General features: G+C 35.0%; 1 protein-coding gene across 11 annotated transcripts in view; it reads right to left on the bottom strand.

The window, feature by feature from the left end:
* Positions 1–17,450, bottom strand: part of ATAD2B (ATPase family AAA domain containing 2B) — a 103,619-nt gene that overhangs the window by 12,934 nt on the left and 73,235 nt on the right. For 9 of the 11 annotated variants that reach the window (XR_004987331.2, XM_045580500.1, XM_036434708.2 and 6 more), the window contains 5 exons: positions 15,183–15,368; positions 11,963–12,098; positions 9,835–10,031; positions 6,385–6,544; positions 1,010–1,132 (listed from right to left, as the gene is read on the bottom strand). Coding sequence is in view for 10 of the 11 variants with exons in the window: in XM_045580500.1 (XP_045436456.1) it covers positions 1,010–1,132; positions 6,385–6,544; positions 9,835–10,031; positions 11,963–12,098; positions 15,183–15,368 (802 nt within the window). In the remaining variant the exon portion in view is untranslated. The remainder of the gene's footprint in view (positions 1–1,009; positions 1,133–6,384; positions 6,545–9,834; positions 10,032–11,962; positions 12,099–15,182; positions 15,369–17,450) is intronic. The other 2 variants (XM_036434707.2, XM_036434713.2) reach the window with 2 other exon arrangements.

Here is a 17,450-nt window from a genome sequence, read left to right on the forward strand (position 1 = left end):
ATTCATTCAAGTATTTATAAGCTGCTGCATATCAGACACAGCTCTGGGGACTGCAGGACAGCTATAAGCATGACATTCCCAGCACTAAATAAGGAAGGGAGAGACAACAACAACAAAATGCCAAGTGCTAATGATGACCACGGCCTAATGAGATGAGGAGGCCAGGAAATGCCTCTAAGGAAGTAGAAGAAAAGCTGCTTCATTATTTCAGTGCCCTGGACACAGCCCACCTCTTGAGCTCTAATTCTCACAACTCTGTACATCTTCAGTAATACCAAACAGTTTGCAGTTCTTCTAATATACCACATGATTTCACATCTCTGTACCTTCATACAAGCTACTGTTTGCTGTGCTTAAAAATATCTCCTCCTCCTCTGTCACTGCCATCTTTCCCTACTCCACTGGAGAACACTCCTATTTCCTCCCCCAAACTCTGAGCAAAATGCCTGGTCCCCTACCCAGAGGTCTCGGCCCTGTGTGGTGAACACACTTCAACAAAAAGTGCATACACCACAATGCACTTCATTTGTTTTACATTTCACTCTTTCTCCGACTGAAGTATGAGTTCCTCAAAGACAGGATTTTTTTAGTGAATGAACAAACCACATTCGCTAATTCTTGTTTATATTGTTTATATTAACAAAATTGTCCATAAATTTCAATAGGACAAAAAGTACCAGTATTGGGTATAAACTCATAAAAAATAAACCTTCTTCAGGTATGAAAACCATTAAGAACAAAAATTAATAATTAACAAAGATAAATTCCTGCAAAAGAAATTTCAATACAAAGCACTTTATTTCAGCAATTTGTGCTGTTGCGCTAACACTTTCACAGGAAGTTTTTAAATATCTGAGAATTTGCATGACACATATGAGTATCAGAAATTAAGTAAAAACTGTGCCTCAAAATACATTTTTCCCCCCACAATATCAGGAAGCTTAAAGAAACAACATTCAGTAATAGTCAATGACTCATCTTTAGCACAAAGTTCATTTTTATAGCTTACCTCTTTTTATTCTTGCTTCCTTAATTTCTTCACAGAGTTTATTAAATTCTGGATCCAGTTCAGCTGCAATGATGGCATGTGCAGTGTCCTTCAGGGTACAAGCCCTGTGTCTAATTATTTTATCTGTTGAAACGGTTGATATACATTTATTACATGTACAAATGAAAGAACATTAAATAAGGACATTTTAAAAAGAGAAGAAATACGAACATTTAAATAACAGTGTAAAAAGCATTTCCAGGTGATAAGTTTACTTAAATAATGAACTTATTTAAATTAAATTAAATAAAAACATAATAAGCTACTCAATCAAATTGACAATTCTCTGAAAACTATACTTTTAGAATTTCAAAGTACTAAGTCTGTTTAACAACTCATTGCCTCAAAGATAAAAGGCTTCATTTTACATACAGTATTTGACTTTTAAATGTATGATTTTCAGTAAACATTTTTAAAGGATTTAGGGTATTCACCATATGCCCAGCTCCAGCACTCCCTTATCAGGAGTGGGGAACATCTGACCTGCAGGCCATGTAAGACCTGCAAAATCACTTGGTCTGGCCCTGCTGAGGCATTTGGGTAAGTTAGTCAAATGTTTGAGCAAAAATAGCAGGCTAATTTTTTAACTGATCATTTTGTATGGCCCAAGAATGTTGTTGTAAATAGCCAAATGGCCTTTGGCAGAAAAATCATTTCCCACCCCTGCTATAGATGGATACTGAAAATTCAGATATTCTTACATAATTTTCTTCATAAGTGAAAACTGGTCAAAACTGTGCTGGAGAATATAACAACCCTAAGTAAGGGTGACCTTTAAAAACTGTGACAGAAATAGACAAATACAGCAAGACACTCTAAGCTGAAGAATGTAAGATGGTATAAAAATTGTAGGTGGATCTAGGAGAGAAGTACATACTACCTTGTAGGTAAGCTATACCTAAAACTAAAAGAAGGTCCTCAGTTTTACACTAATCTGGAAATCCTCATTCATAAGCAAAACAATGTGAACAGTGCCACCTGGAGCTTGTAGCTCTGTGATATACAATAAAAAGCCAATTAAGTATAGCAAAGACACTTACCTTGTAACAGTATCAAAACCTAGAACCCAAAATCTCAAAATAACTTCTCTATTATTATATTTTGAGAAGACTACAAGATTAGAGCTAAAATTCCAGCAAAATTAGCTAAATAATGATATGTGCTTAAGGGTTAGAGAAGGGATGCCATAAAAACAAAGAATGAAAAATAGTTAAACATCATATATCACGTCTACTAGTATAACATTAACTAGAGGCCTGGTGTACAAAATTTGTACACTAGGGAGGGGGGTATCCCTCAGCCCAGCCTGCATCCCCTCCAATCTGGGACCCCTCGGGAGATGTCCCACTCACAATCAGTGACTGCTGGTTCCCAACTGCTCACCCTGCCTGCCAGCCTGATTACCTTCTAATCATTCCCCTGCCAGCCCCATTGTCCCCAACTGCCCTCCCCTTCTGGCCCAGTATCGCCCAACTGCCCTCCCTTATAGGCCTGGTCACCCCCAACTGCCCTCCCCTGCCGGCTCGGTCACTCCTAATTGCCCTCCCCTGCTAGCCTGATCACTCAAAACTACCCTCCCCTGTCTGCCATCTTGTAGCAGCCATCTTTGACCATGGAGGTGGCCATCTTGGTGCAAGGGTCTGAGGGTCAATTACATATTATCCCTTCATTACATAGGATAATTATGGCCTAATATTTCATTTGTAGGTTCTGGTCACACTTAGAACCTAGGAATTAAAATTCTCTGGCCAACACATTTCATTTCTGTCCACATCATCCTCAAGGGAGAGAATCTGGGTGAACACTTAGGTAACATAGATAGCTTTCAAAGGGTTGGCTTTTGTCTTCTATGTATATGCTTGTTGTTTTCCCAAATGGCTAACTATTCAGCAAAACAGAACACCGTAAGATTTCAAATACTCTTGGGAGCTTGTAAAAGTAATACAACATTCATGTAAATTCCACTTGCTATACAACAGACCCTGAGGTTGTTTTTCTAATACATAACAAGTGGTTCTATTGCTATGGAAAAAAAAAAAAAAAAAGCCTCTTGACTATAGATATGAAATAATCTGAACAGAACCAAATCATGCTTTTTGAATTTTTGCACCTAAAATAGTGAAGGAGTAAAGTTACAAGTGTACCATATCAACTCTGAGAGAGCCATATTTTTTTCATTATACATCTGCATTCTGTAGTAAAAGGTTGTTATGCACCAGAAACCATTGCTTCTTTCTTAAAAAGAATATTATTTCAATGTGGTTATAATTAAGTTACACAAGGGAAAATATTTGGATTGATCTTCTCAACTGGCTTTCTGTAACCACTCAAATTCATTTTTCACTATCAGTCCCAAATTTTTGTTCCAAAATAAAAATGAATTTTAAATGTGGTTCAAGGAATGGAATGAGAATAAAGTATAAAGGGTAACTCTAATGCAAATATGCAATATCCACTAAGAAAACAATTTATAAAAATTGAAGTCCAATTTAAACAACAATGATGCTAATGAGGATAAAAATATGAACCAACTTTATGGAACACTTACCACATCCCAGGCACTATGCTAAGGGCTTAGCATATTTAGGTTGAACCATATAAAAATGGTGATTTCATAAAGTACTATAATTATCCCTATTTTGCAGATAAGAAACAATTTCTTAACTTGATCAAGTTAAAGAGCTAGGCAACAGATCTGGGATCAAAGCCTAAAGCACAAGCTCTCATTACCTGCTACACAGTTTCAGCAACCCCTGTGTCTTCAAAAACTGACAGGCTAAGGGTGTAGGCACTCCCGTGCTCTCACGTAATGCTCAAGGCAACCCACCGTACAGCAATTGTGAAGGCTGTACCCTCACCAAGGACCCAGCAAGGGAATCAAGTGAGGCCGACATCAGCCCATTCTTCACTACCCAGACTGCAGCCTGTTGCAGATGCCATCTACACTAAAGAAAATTGCTATTTTGGTTAATAGTTGCCGTGATATTGCTTGTAGAAGTGAGAAATTATTATGAGAAAAAATTTAAGATTCCAGATTAAATGACCTACAAAAGATACATCTTTTGATTTTAAAATTTCACTTTAAGAAATTTATTCTAAGAAAAAAATTAGGGATGTGTACAAAATTATAATATAAAGATATCTATCAATCTTGTAATGACAGGAAAAATCTAAAAGAATCTAGTATTTCCAACAATAGGGTATTAGCTATTATAGCAGGTCTGTATGATTTAAATAATGCAGTAAAAATATATAAAATTCATAAACTTTTCACCAAATATTATATGAATGACTAAGTTTGTAAAAATTATATTTTCATTTTAGTAAAAATATGCATGCATGCATGCATTCCATATATAATGAGTGTGAAAAAGAGAGTGAGGGCGAGGGAGGCAGGGAAGGGGAGAGATAACTTTAATTTTCTTGCTTTTATCTTCATAAATTTTTATGTGATATATTTAATTGAAAGTAAAAAAGAAACTAAACAATAGAAAGCTTAAGAACGATTAGATACCAGGTGCAGCTATGTAAAATTTTATTCTGCCTCTTAGAATATGTGCTTAATTATGGTCTAAATTTTGCCCCCCCCCAAAAAAAAACAAAACAAAACAATGTCATGTGGAAATGAGAAATCCAGGTCATTCTAACATGTGACCCGAGTTGAGAACCATTGCCCTGAAGTACATACAGAGAGCAAAACTGTGTAAAGATATCTAAATATCTTTAGATAACTGAAACAAAGATGAATTTTTAAAAAATAGAAAGCATCTTACACGTATATCATCTGTTAAAGAAACAGAATTCTCACTAGAGTGAAAAAGAATATTGGCCCTTGTCAGCTGGGAGCTGGGAGCTGGCCTGGCTAACAGCTAGTCCTTGGTCTACTCAGTCAAACATAAACAACTGTAACCAATATCAGGAAAGGCTGCTCCAAGACCACTATGGACACCCCATAATGAGGTCTAAACAAAGAGGCCACCCTTTAGTTTGCAGATTTATATATAATGTAGAGTTCTTAAACACATACAAGATAATATCCATATTCTACACTTGCTTATTTCTGTTTGATTAATAAGGAAATATAGTCAACAAACTGCTAATATTATTTATTTCTAATGGAGAAATTTTATAGGTTTGGTAAAAAGATTTTAATTTTTTCTAAAAACCATCTCTTAACTCTAGCTCTTTACTCAAAAGCAAGTAGTATTTTGGCAGTGTAAAGTATGGTATCTTAAGCCCTCAAAAATAAAAATTTAAAAAAATAAACTAAACCCTGTTCCCTGAAGAACCTATCTATGTTAGTGTGAACACAGAGGCACATAGTGCTATATTCTAGATCAGGAAATGGACTTGGTTTTACCTGTCCATGTGGGTGATGTTCTGTGTTTTAGGCCAGACAATCTTTGGTAGATTTTATATAGCCCATCGTTTTCAGTAATTCTTGGTACCTTATAGTTTGGATACAACATAATTCATGCTTATTTTTGTCCTAATCACACTTTTTTGTAATTAGGACAAAAGCATATTGCTCTAATCACAAAAATAACCCAAAAAAAATCAAATCCTGAATAGTATGACTGACTGCTGCTTCTTTACCTATCACAGCGTTAGCCTTGCTCCATTCTTCTTGCCTACAGGTTCTTAAAATATTGAATCACAAAATTACCCCCACTTCCTAGAAGCGTTCAATCCACCGCAAAGTCCTTTCATTCCTCCCCTACGTCACTAACCAAGTGGCAAATCCTACAAGGTTCACCATGACATAATTTCCCTTTGACATTCATCTTGTATAACTAAGATATGTTCCTGGCAGTCTTCCGTGAAGGGCACTGAGAGAGTTGGGACTGACTACTGACTTGAGTATAGGGTTGAATTTGGAGTAAATAAAATTACATAAAAATATCTACAATCTACAGAACAGATAATGTCTACCTAAAGAAGTCTTTTGATAGAATATGTAAACATATCGTATAATGAGTTCCCACAAATTCAAAATTCTCAGTGTTTATCAGCCCTTGTGATGTTGACTAAATAATACATTTTTAATGAAATTCTCAGTTTTCCATTTTATCTAAACAAAATAGAAATCTAAGTATAGAAAATGAAAGGTAAATGATGAAACTAAACCCTTAACATAATACATAGGATAATAAAATCATCTAAATTAGTAAGTACATTTAATTCAATAAGTTAATAATTTAAGTATATTAATTCCTTACCAAAAGGAACTAAATACAATAATGACATCAAAATGAACTAATCTGTTTGAAACATTAGTATTTAAACTTTAAACTACCTTCTCTATCACCAAAGTGAATCCAGCCCACTGTCCTTACCTCCTGGGTCCTTATCTGGATTGTATTCTAAAGCATTACTACAGATGAGGTCAATATCTTTCAGGAAATCTTTTGAAGTCAGGTAATTATGCTTATCAATTTTAGTTATTATTGTTGATAAATCCATTGGTTCCTTGATTACTTCAAGATAATCTGAAACCTAAAACAAATAGAATATTTTAATAAAGATTACTTATAGTATGTCATATATCTACTCATAAAAACACAAAAGAAAATCAAGTAATTATTTAAAAATTAAATCTACATATCTAAGAAATAATTAGATAAGGATAAAAGTATAGAGCACTTTATGTTTCTAAAGTTACTATGTCATACTTTCCATGAAAGCTTCAGTTTCAAGTCATATCTAAATCAACTCTGAAATGTTCTCATCTTGAACTATGAAACCAATTGTGTCAGCTTTTTTTTAATCCTTTGGCCATTCCTGAGAAGAGAATGTACAAGTAAAAGCACTGATAAAGCATTGGTAAATGTTACCTCAAGAAAAAATTTTTAAAGGAAAATAAAAAGAAATAATTTGTTGTTTTTTAAACAAAACAAAAAAATTCTTTCTGAAGGGTGAATCGTTTCATGGAAAGTGTTTTCTGCTCCTTTGGAGTCATTACAAACACTTTGACTTAATTATATAACAACAACAAAAAAGCAATGTTTTCATGACTAGTAAAAGATTTGCTGAACTTGTCTCTAAATATAAATAAATCTACAAGTAAAAACACACATCTTGCTCTATGTACCCAATAAATTATATGTTTTATATCTCTTGACCAATAAGAAAGTTCTACCAACTTACAAATCTATTGCCTTCCCCAATCTCAAATCAAGTAATTAGGTCTATTACAAAAGCAGTCTTGCAAATGGCTAATTAGTCCAGGATCACATTCTGGAACAAAGTGATTTCTGCTCTCAGAAACTATAAGCAAGTTTCCTCCATTGCAGATGTCATTGATGCCTTGATTTAAAAAAAACATATATATGCACATATATATGCATATATACCCATATATATACACATACACATGATTTATAAATATTTTTTAAATTTTAGGGAGGTGTATGTGCATGTTTTAATTTATTTTTCACCCTCAATGAGGTAAATGCCTTCTAGGGGAGGTAGTAAAGCTATACTGAACAAGCAATAGGTTCAGAAGATATTAATTGGGTTCCTGGCATTGGCACTTGGCATACCTTTCTTTTGTGCATGACAGACATGTTTTGTAAACTATAAAGCACTATACAAATTCATATTACTACCTATGCTTATATTTTTTCCTATGCTTAATTTTAAATTCAACAATCATTTTCTAAACTCTTGTGTTTTCTACCGTTTGCTTTGAAAGTTTTAGATATCTCACATTTCTATTCATTATTTGAATAGAAATTTGTTTTTATGTCTAAAAGCTATCTTGGTTCTCCTCTCTATTCTTCCAAGAGATCCCTACATTTTCAGCTTTAAAAGCAGACAAAGAACCAGTAGTAGAATGAAAGTGAGAAGAAAGAACATAAAAGAAAATATAGCATTTAAATAAAAGTTTCATCTGACTAGCATTTGCTATCCCCTTTTCATTGCCAAACCATCATTTATAAACTTTATTCTAGCATAGATAACATTTGAAATCTGATAATCTCTTCTGGTTAGGAACAGAAAGTTTTCCCTGGCAAAGGCAAAATTGTTTACTTCTAGCATGGTAAGCTAACGTGGGGCAATCCCTTATCAATTGTCAGGGGGGAAAATTAAGCGTCAGAGTCCCATATCCAATTTGAAATAAAAATACTTAAAACAACATTAAAGTGGACTGATAGATTTAAAATTATCTGAAAACACTAGAAGGAAAAAAAAAACAAAAACTGCTCCACAAATATAAAAAGGTATGCATTAATTACAAAAGCAAGTGTGGCAAGTCCTGTCATTCCAGTGGGAAAAGATTAAAATGGTAGTTGTAAGGTTATGTGAAGAATGTGGGCTTTGAAGTTTTTTAAAACTTTGAGTCTTGCCTAGTATCACTTGCCAAAGTGCCACAGTTTCCTCATTTGCAATGTAAGAACCTTTGCAAGGCTGCTGAAAGGATTAAATGGATAAAACTATGTATTGTAGATAAATTCTATACTGTATAATAAAAGGCTAATATGCAAATAGACCAAATGGCAGAATGACCAGTCGCTATGACAAGCACTGACCACCAGGGGGCAGACACTCAATGCAGGAGCTGCACCCTGGTGGTCAGTGTGCTCCCACAGGGGGACGCTACTTAGCCAGAAGCTGGGCTCACAGCTGGCGAGCGCAACGGCAGTGCCAAGGATGTCCGACTGGTGGCTTAGGTCCGCTCCTCCTGGGAAAGAGGGCCTAATCCACCAGTCAGACATCCCCTGCGGGTTCCTCAAACTGCAAAAGAGCACAAGCCGGGCTGAGGAACCCTCCCCTCTACCCCAGTGCACGAATTTCATGCACCAGGCCTTTAGTATGTAAATAAAATTATAGATAGTCCTTTTATTTGGGGGGTAAAAAAAAAAAAGAATAGGTATTTTCAGAGTTGCCAGGAATGGAGGGGGTGCAAACATAGTTCATTTTCACAGTTATAGATGAGGTAATGCTTCCAAATAAATCTGATCAGATTTCATAATGAATATGCAACATTAAACTTTGAATCATTTCATAATTCAAATTTTTAAAAGAGATGAAAAAATTAAAACACCAAAACTGTTCAAACATGGAGTCTGAACTATAAGAAGGAGGCCAGTAAAGATCATATTGTGTTGAACCATACACTATATTATCCCAGGATAAAAAAAATAAAAATTAAAAAAATATTAATCTAAGTATTTTAGTTGATTCCAAATGGAAAATTTCTTTTCTCATCATCACAAACCATGCTCCCACAAGGACACAAAACAATGCACATAGAAAGTGAGAAATTTTCCATCAGGAGCAGAAAAAATCCTTAGAAAAATAATTTTAGATGCACAGGATATGCTTAACTTCAAGTAGCATGTTAGTCAGGAATTTCTAAAACATTAAAGACACATTTCAGGTTTCTCAGCTACATCTTTCAATAAAGTATACATAATTTGAGAAATGCCTATATCAACTGGTATTATTTGGTTAATATCAATTATGCTTGTAGAATTTATCCTGGAATAAAAATAGTCTAGTATGGACATTTCACTGAAGTAACTTTCAATCCTCTTCTTAAATTGAAAAATAAGAGATCACAAATATCAATGCTAATTAAGAGGACATATACAAATTGGACAAAAGTCACCAAATATTTGCTGATGACATTGGTAGTTATCACATGGATTAAAAATTTACAGGCTACGGGTAATTTATTCATCCATGCCTTTGCTTTTTTTCCTTCCAAAAAAAGATGTCAATTTTTTTTTTTTTCTTTTAGCCAGTTCAACTTCACTGTTTGCACACTACTGAAACAAGACCTCTTCAATATCCACCGGTTTGCTGAAGATGTTAAAGCGTTTATCTGTGGCCAGCCTCTTGGTTACATCCCTGAGAAACAACCGCAACTCTCTTAAAGTATTTTCCTCCTGGTCCTCCATCCGAATTTTTTCTGATTCTGATAATTGACGAGGTGGAGAAGGTAGTGCAAGAGGAAGCACTTCCATAGCACAAAGACCTAAAGAAAATTAAAGAAAATGTTGATTCCTACATGGCAAGGCCAGGACCTCAATTACTTTCTTGGCATTCTCTCACAATGTTCTTTTAAGAAAAGGAGAATTCCAAACATAGGTGAGCCACACAAATCCAACATGTAAAAATCTGAATGGAAACCAGATATGTTAAGGAATAGTTTTACTTTACAAAATAAATCACAACAGGACTCCTTTAAAGGACAAATGATATGGTTTTAAAGAATTTGATTTTGAAACATTATTTATACACAACTTACTAAAGATATTTCAAACCAACATCAGTTAAGTATTCTATACTGATTTGCTTATTTAAAACCTGCTTATCAAAATGGGGTTGTCTTATATGCATGAAAGTCAAATGAGCAAGTAACAATTAATCGATCCTTCTTGTTCCCAAAGAATTCTGAGTTTAGTCTTCTATCTTCATATTCTTAGTATAACATAGTACGGATATAAATGGCACTTGCTGGGAGCAAAATAAAAATAGAAACTGAACTGAGAATTCTCAGAAGGAAAGAGGGAGGGAAGAGATTAAACAAAGATCTTATTGTATGTTTATGTGCATTACCTATGGAAAAAAACAATAGGGTGGTAAAGGCCTGAGGCAGGGTGGGAATCAGGTTGGGGGGGAAGGGTATGGTATGGTGGGAAAATGAGGGACATCTATAATAATCTCAACAATAAAGGCTTTTTAAAAAAACAAGGGAAAACAGGCTTAGATTTTTTTTTTTTTTAACTAATAGGATTATTATTTTCCAAGAGAGTGAGATTGAGTAAGGATTCTTATCTTTTACGCATCTATATATATATATATATATATATATATATATATATATATATATATAGTTGATTTTTTTACAGAGAGGAATGGAGAGAGATAGTTAGAAACATCGATGAGAGAGAAACATCGATCAGCTGCCTCCTGCATAACCCACACTGGGGATGTGCCCACAACCAAGGTACATGCTCTTGACCAGAATAGAACCCCTCAGTTCGCTGGCCCATGCTCTTATCCACTGAGCCAAACCGGTTTCGGCATCTTTTACACATCTTTAAGATTAGGAAAAGAAACTCATTTGAAATACTTGGGATGCAGTCCTTATTTAAATCAGGGGACTGAAATTTGAAAAATTTTGAGGCCTCCCTTAATGCTATGAGCCCAAATCTAAGAAAACTCTAATCCTCAAAACAAAGCCATGATAGATTTCCAAGTGCCTAGGTAGAATAAGATATCTATAATAATCAAAGCATAATATGCTGTTTAGACCGATGTCCTTCCAGACGAGGCCAAAGCTGCAAGGGAAGCCCAGTCCTGGATGCCTGCTGGTGGCCAGAGGGAAACCCGGGTCCCAGATGCCAGAGGGAAGCCGGTGCCTGCAGCTGGGGGAAGGCAGGCCTACTCTTGCACAACTTTTGTGCTTCAGGCCTCTAGTCTAATAGGTGCTCAATAAATATTTGAAAATTTAATCAATAAATAAAATAAACCAGAAAAGGCAAATGTTCTCATCAGCTCCTGGCCCTCAAAGTAATCAGCACAACACCTGGTGTTTCACAAACAGACAATTTGAGTTCTCAGTACTTAAAGTGACTAAAACAGAAAAGAACCAAAGATTTCTTTTTCTTTGACTTTTTGAGCCTCAGAATGTGAAATCTACCAAGAGCATCTGGGTTGAAGTGATAAGGAGAATGCTTTAGTAGCCGTCATCTAATAGTAAAGCTTTAACAATGAGGCTGTACTTCCCAATCTCAAATCAGGTGAACACAATGTCACCTCTATATAAATCCACCTAAAGATAAAAAGAACCTGAAAACTATCTTCACTTCGACAAAGAAATGGATTTTAAAATGACTCCAAGAAAGGCATCTCTTAACCCACTCCCCACGCCCCTTTTCCTAAAAGCTTTAGGCACTTTACCAGCGTGTTTCCTTCGTGGTGGAGCTACTGATGCCTGATTAAGAATCAATTCTTGGAAAAATTTTCTTCTGTCTTCTTCAGTAGGCCTTTGAATATACAAGACCTCTTCATACTGTATTCTAAAGATATATTTAACCTATAAACAAACACAAAAAATATTAAATATGTAGAGAATCAAAACCTTACCTATTATATCCAATTACAATTTCCAGTACCATTGCAATCTTCATTTAAGATTCATGTGGGGTTAGAATTAACCTAGTCCCAGGCTATACTATTGAAAGTTCAACCTCATGGATTAAACAAGAATGGAAGAATGATTTAGTTGCCCAAGTCATTAATAAATCATAGCTGGAAGAGTCAGAGATAATAGTAAAAAGGATAGTTGAATGTAACAGTCAGATGGCAACAATCTCAGAGGGCTTTTTGCATAGGAGCTGCAAAGTAATTACCTAGCGCCTTCAACAGACAGCTGCCAAGTTGCCAACACTGCCTGCTCTTCCGCTATTTCTCTGCATTTCCTCTTCTCTGGCTTCCCTTTCTGGACTCTTTCCTAACCAAGTCTGTTCCACTGTACTGTCTAGAATCCTGGTATCACTGCACATGAACTATACCTCATCTTTTCACAGAATGCTCCACAATGACACCATCTTTCATGCAAAACTCACAAGCAAAATTAAGTCAGTTTCTTCCAGCTGGATTACCTAGGCCTCTCCTATGTTCGTCTGCTCTATTAAGGTTTTAACCCCAACTATCCCCCTTGCAAGGCATGCTTTTAAAATCCTCTTTATGTCATCCACATGTGACTGCTCACTTCATTTATATGTTTTTCTAGAAGGTCTATTTCTACTAGACACCAAACTCCCGAAGAACAGCCCATTTCTTAGTCGTCTGTTTTCTATACCTCACCACAGGGCCTGGCACACAGCAATGCACAAGCATGTACTCAGTGAGTAAAGCTCATTCTTCTGTTCCCCAGCCCACATCAAACTGGAAAGTGTAATTGAAAAGGGAACCAGTCACTAATATGAGAGTGTACCAACCATGATAATATGGAAATACTGGATTAAAATTCAAGACATCAGATTTTAGCCCAAACGTAGCCACATATTTGTGGTAAATGTTGGACAATCCACTCAATTTGTTACATCTAACCACTTGCTGAAGACTATGAACTTCATAAATATTATTTTAATCTATATAACAATGAGGTATGAAGGCATCCCATTTAAAAGATGAAACTTGGGCGTGTAAAGATTTAAGTAATTAGGTTAAGGTCCCAGCATGAATAAATAGAGAACATTAGATTACATAATCTATAAAGGACTTTCCTAGCTCTAAAATTCTAAGACAGGGAAGAAACAATCAATGAAAAGTAAACACTAGAATTCAAAATCTGAATGGGATTTATTTACCTCAACCCAAAGCCAAATTCTTTAAGAGTTTATAAAATTTCACCTTGTATCCTTCCAGTATTTCTTAGACTACCTTCCTGTGCAATTCCCTCCAACCCTTCGGTCTATGCTTTGCCGGCCCTTCTTCAGAAATTCTGGGGTGCATATTTACCACAGAATACCATTATGTGCCAGATACTGCAGTTATAAACTTGAAGAAAATAGGCTTACTTCCTGCTATCAAGATCTTAAAGAGTCTCCTAAGGAAGTATTCTGATACCATAAAGGTAGAGACATAGAGGAGACCCTGTAAGAGTGAAGAGGCATTAGACAAAACATAGCCAAAATAGCTAACATTAATTCTGTCTTGACAAAATAATACAGAATTAGAAGTACCAGAATTTTGTTCAAAGATAGCAAGACATTTATTTTCAGTTTTAAATATTCTCCCTTCTCAACATTTTTCAACACTGTTAAACTTTGCGAATATAAAACATACCAAAAGTAAATCTACAATAATCCTGTGGTATTCCTGCCAGGTTATTACAACCATCTCAGAATCCATCATCTTGTAAGTAGGCTAAATTACTTTTCTTTCAATTTACTCCTAACTTATTTTCTGGCATTCTCAGCCTCAAACATCATGCTGCAAGAAGACAAGTCTCGTATAATTCCCTGTAAAAATCATCTGTCTCTTACCGTGGTTCACACTGCAAATTACTCTTCCCTAAACCGGTTTTTAACTCTCCACTCAAGCTGGTGCTTTCTGGATGACACTTTCTCTGACTTTCACAGGGATACTTATGCATGCCTTCCAATCTCTCTCATTAATCCTTGTGCAAGCGCAACGATTTTAGTAAATTCAGTTATATGACCATCACAAGTCAGTTTAGAACATTTGCATCCCCTCCAAAACTCATGCCCATTTGCAATCGATCCCCCTCACATTTAGACTCCCAGACCGACAACTAGAGAACTGCTTTCTGTCTCTCGAGAGTTGCCTCTTCCACAAACTGTATATCAGCCACTAAGCAGTCTTTTGTGTCCAGCTTCTCCCACGTGGCATCATATACTGAGGTTCATCCACACTGTAGATTTTATCAGTAGTTTATTCATTTATTGCTGACTAGAACTTCATCACATGTATATATAATATTTTGTTTCATTAATCACTAATTCATAAATACTTGGGTATTAAAATAATTTTTTAAATCAATTTCATTCACATGAGTTGATATACTAATTTTTTTCTAAAACTGTGATTTTACCTTTGATTTTAATATATTAAATATAAATTGAATTTGAACTCAAAAGCTAAATATCAGATTTGAAAAATATACATCATCATCATAATATTCAACTTAGCATGATGCTGTCAATGAAAAAGCTGGAAGGTCAAATCCCACCAAATAATCTAACAGATGAGAAGGATAATTATAATGGAATTGATTACAATACAGCTAAAGTTTTTTGGAGGTGATATAAATACTGGTCTAAGCATGAATTATCTCAATCTTTCACTACAATAGTCTGGAATATATCACTACTATACCAAAAAAGAAACAAACTTAGATGTTAACTTGTTGAAGTCACAGAGCTAGTAAGCGGTATAACCTAGGCATGAATCATGACAGTTGATTTCATAGTAATTAGAGAGAGAAAGAAACACTGATGTGAGAGAACCTTAGTATATGCACCAATCAGAAATCAAACCTGACACTTTCTTGGTGCACAGGACAATGCTTCATCCCTGGGCCACACAAGCCAGGGTGAGGTGAACCATTTTAAAACAATATAATAACGATAAACATTCAAGCAGTTCTTACCTCTTCAGGAAGTTCACTGTACATGGTTTCAGAGGTAGACAACAGAAATATAGGTGAAAATGATGGTATATCTTGTAGCAAGGTCAGAAAAGTTGCTCTCACAGTTTCACTAACAGCTTCCCACCAATCACCAATGTGAGGCATGTAAACAATACTAGGTACTGTTCTCCGAGCTTCACGAAAAATCTAATTAAGGAAAAGAATGGAATTAAAAATTCAAACTGATATTGATCCCAAATATCTAAATTCTACCCAGTAAACCCCCAAATACAAAAACGCATCAGACCTGTTATAGTAATTCTTTTCAGCCCAAATATTTAAGCTGTACGAGGTCTGATGCACAAGCCATACGGCCTCTATCTACCCTTGCCCCACCTAAAGTATTTTTCGCCATTTTATTATTCCTATTCAGTAGATATTAATATAAAGGTGTCAAACTGTTCCACTTATCTATAAAATATGCTGCAAATGAAGAGATAATGATGTCAGAATGATATCAGTAAGTACAAAAAAAGGAAGACATAGTTTACATGTTTGTGCACATTGGCTAAAATCACTAAGCACGTGAAATAAACATTTTAAACAAAATGTACCGCCCTAGACTTAAAATTAATGTACTACTGCAGAACCACTTCTTCACCTCCTAATTTACCTTAATTCAATCTTCAATTCAAAATGGTCATAAAATACCCTGGCATCTCTAACGAGCAATGAATACTGTATATTAGCACAAAACTCTGATACACTCTGTCAGAAAATACAAGATAAAGTTTCCTTAGGTATTAAAAAGAGTCCTATTGTAGCTTCAGCCACCAAAAAACACCAATAAAGAACAGGTTGGCTATCAGTAAGCTGCCAAGCATAACTACAACCATTTACATATAAGTCAACAACAGCTTAAGAGCCCATCAATAAATTCTCACAGGTTAATATGACATCTCTTTAAGATTTTTAACAAGTAGAAACAAGTGTAAAAATCTTTCTTCAATTTAGAGAATTCTATTTCTAAAATTCTCTGTTTTTCCTTATTTTAAAACACACATTTCAATTAACCTATGTAATGTTCAAGATACAGAAATAAGAATTTAGTATTTAAAATGATTAGGATTAATAAAAATGTTTCTAAGAATCAAAAGGATTATTTTTCTTAATAAGGAAGCCTACCAGTTGCATAAATTTTTCAAATATTACATTTTGTACAGTTTTAAACCTCCTGTATAAAATAAAATATATTGCCAATTTAATAATAAACCAGATGAAAGATGCTCAAATAAAATGCTTCCCCCAAATTGGAAATGTAGATGTTATGATCACTCACATCAAAAGTAATATTTGCTCCTTCCCTTCCTTTAACATTTGCATATCCACCAATCCAGAACAGTTGTACAGTACAACTCCTCCAGGACTCAAATTTTGACCTTTTCTGCAAACACGCACCCTCTTATCCTGGATCTTGAAAATCCAAGGATTATTGTTTTCCAAAGTTCTTGTAGAGGATTCATAAGAGAAAAACAAGCATAAATATCGGCAAAATGAAGGAACCACACAGCAGCACAAAGGCAAGTGAGGCATTGGATTTAATAAAGAATAATTACATGCCACCCAAATTTGGCATGAAGTGTGAAGACAGTGACCGACATCTTTTGTCACTTTCCAACTCCCGCTCTGTGCTGGTAACTAGGGAGAGTCAACTGGGAGAGAAAGATGATTATATGGAAAAGACTAACAAGCTATATAGCTTACTGAGAAACTCACCAAACTAGCTACCTAATTCAATCATGCAAGTACCACGTGCGCAGGAAGATGAGAAAACAAAGCCTTTTTAAAAAATGAAATTTTGCCTTTCATTCTAGTACTTGTAGGTTAGGTTTTCTTGGAAGATGTGTTGAGCACACCTAACAGCTAACAAGTGTTCAAGAGTATGGGCAAAGAACTCCAGATTAAGGGATAATGAATGCTTTACAGAGCAAGGAGTTCAATAATGCTGTACTGTAATGTTTTAAACTTATTTGCAGCGCTAAACTAGATATATATAAGCATCACCAACACTAACAGAGTTGAGGGTTTTTCAAAAATTTTTCTCCTAAGACTTTAGAGGAGAAACATCTTTAATTTCTAGAAAAACTGAACATCACTACTAAAGGAAGTTTTCTTTTTAATTCTTTGCTCCGTGGTATCTCAGAGTATTAAAATAAACTTTCATATTTTCTTTAAATATATATTCAATCTGTCCTAATACTCCATTTTCATAATGAAAATTCAGAAAGG

The sequence above is a fragment of the Pipistrellus kuhlii genome, unplaced genomic scaffold (assembly GCF_014108245.1).
Source record: "Pipistrellus kuhlii isolate mPipKuh1 unplaced genomic scaffold, mPipKuh1.p scaffold_m20_p_13, whole genome shotgun sequence".
Classification (NCBI taxonomy): domain Eukaryota; kingdom Metazoa; phylum Chordata; class Mammalia; order Chiroptera; family Vespertilionidae; genus Pipistrellus; species Pipistrellus kuhlii.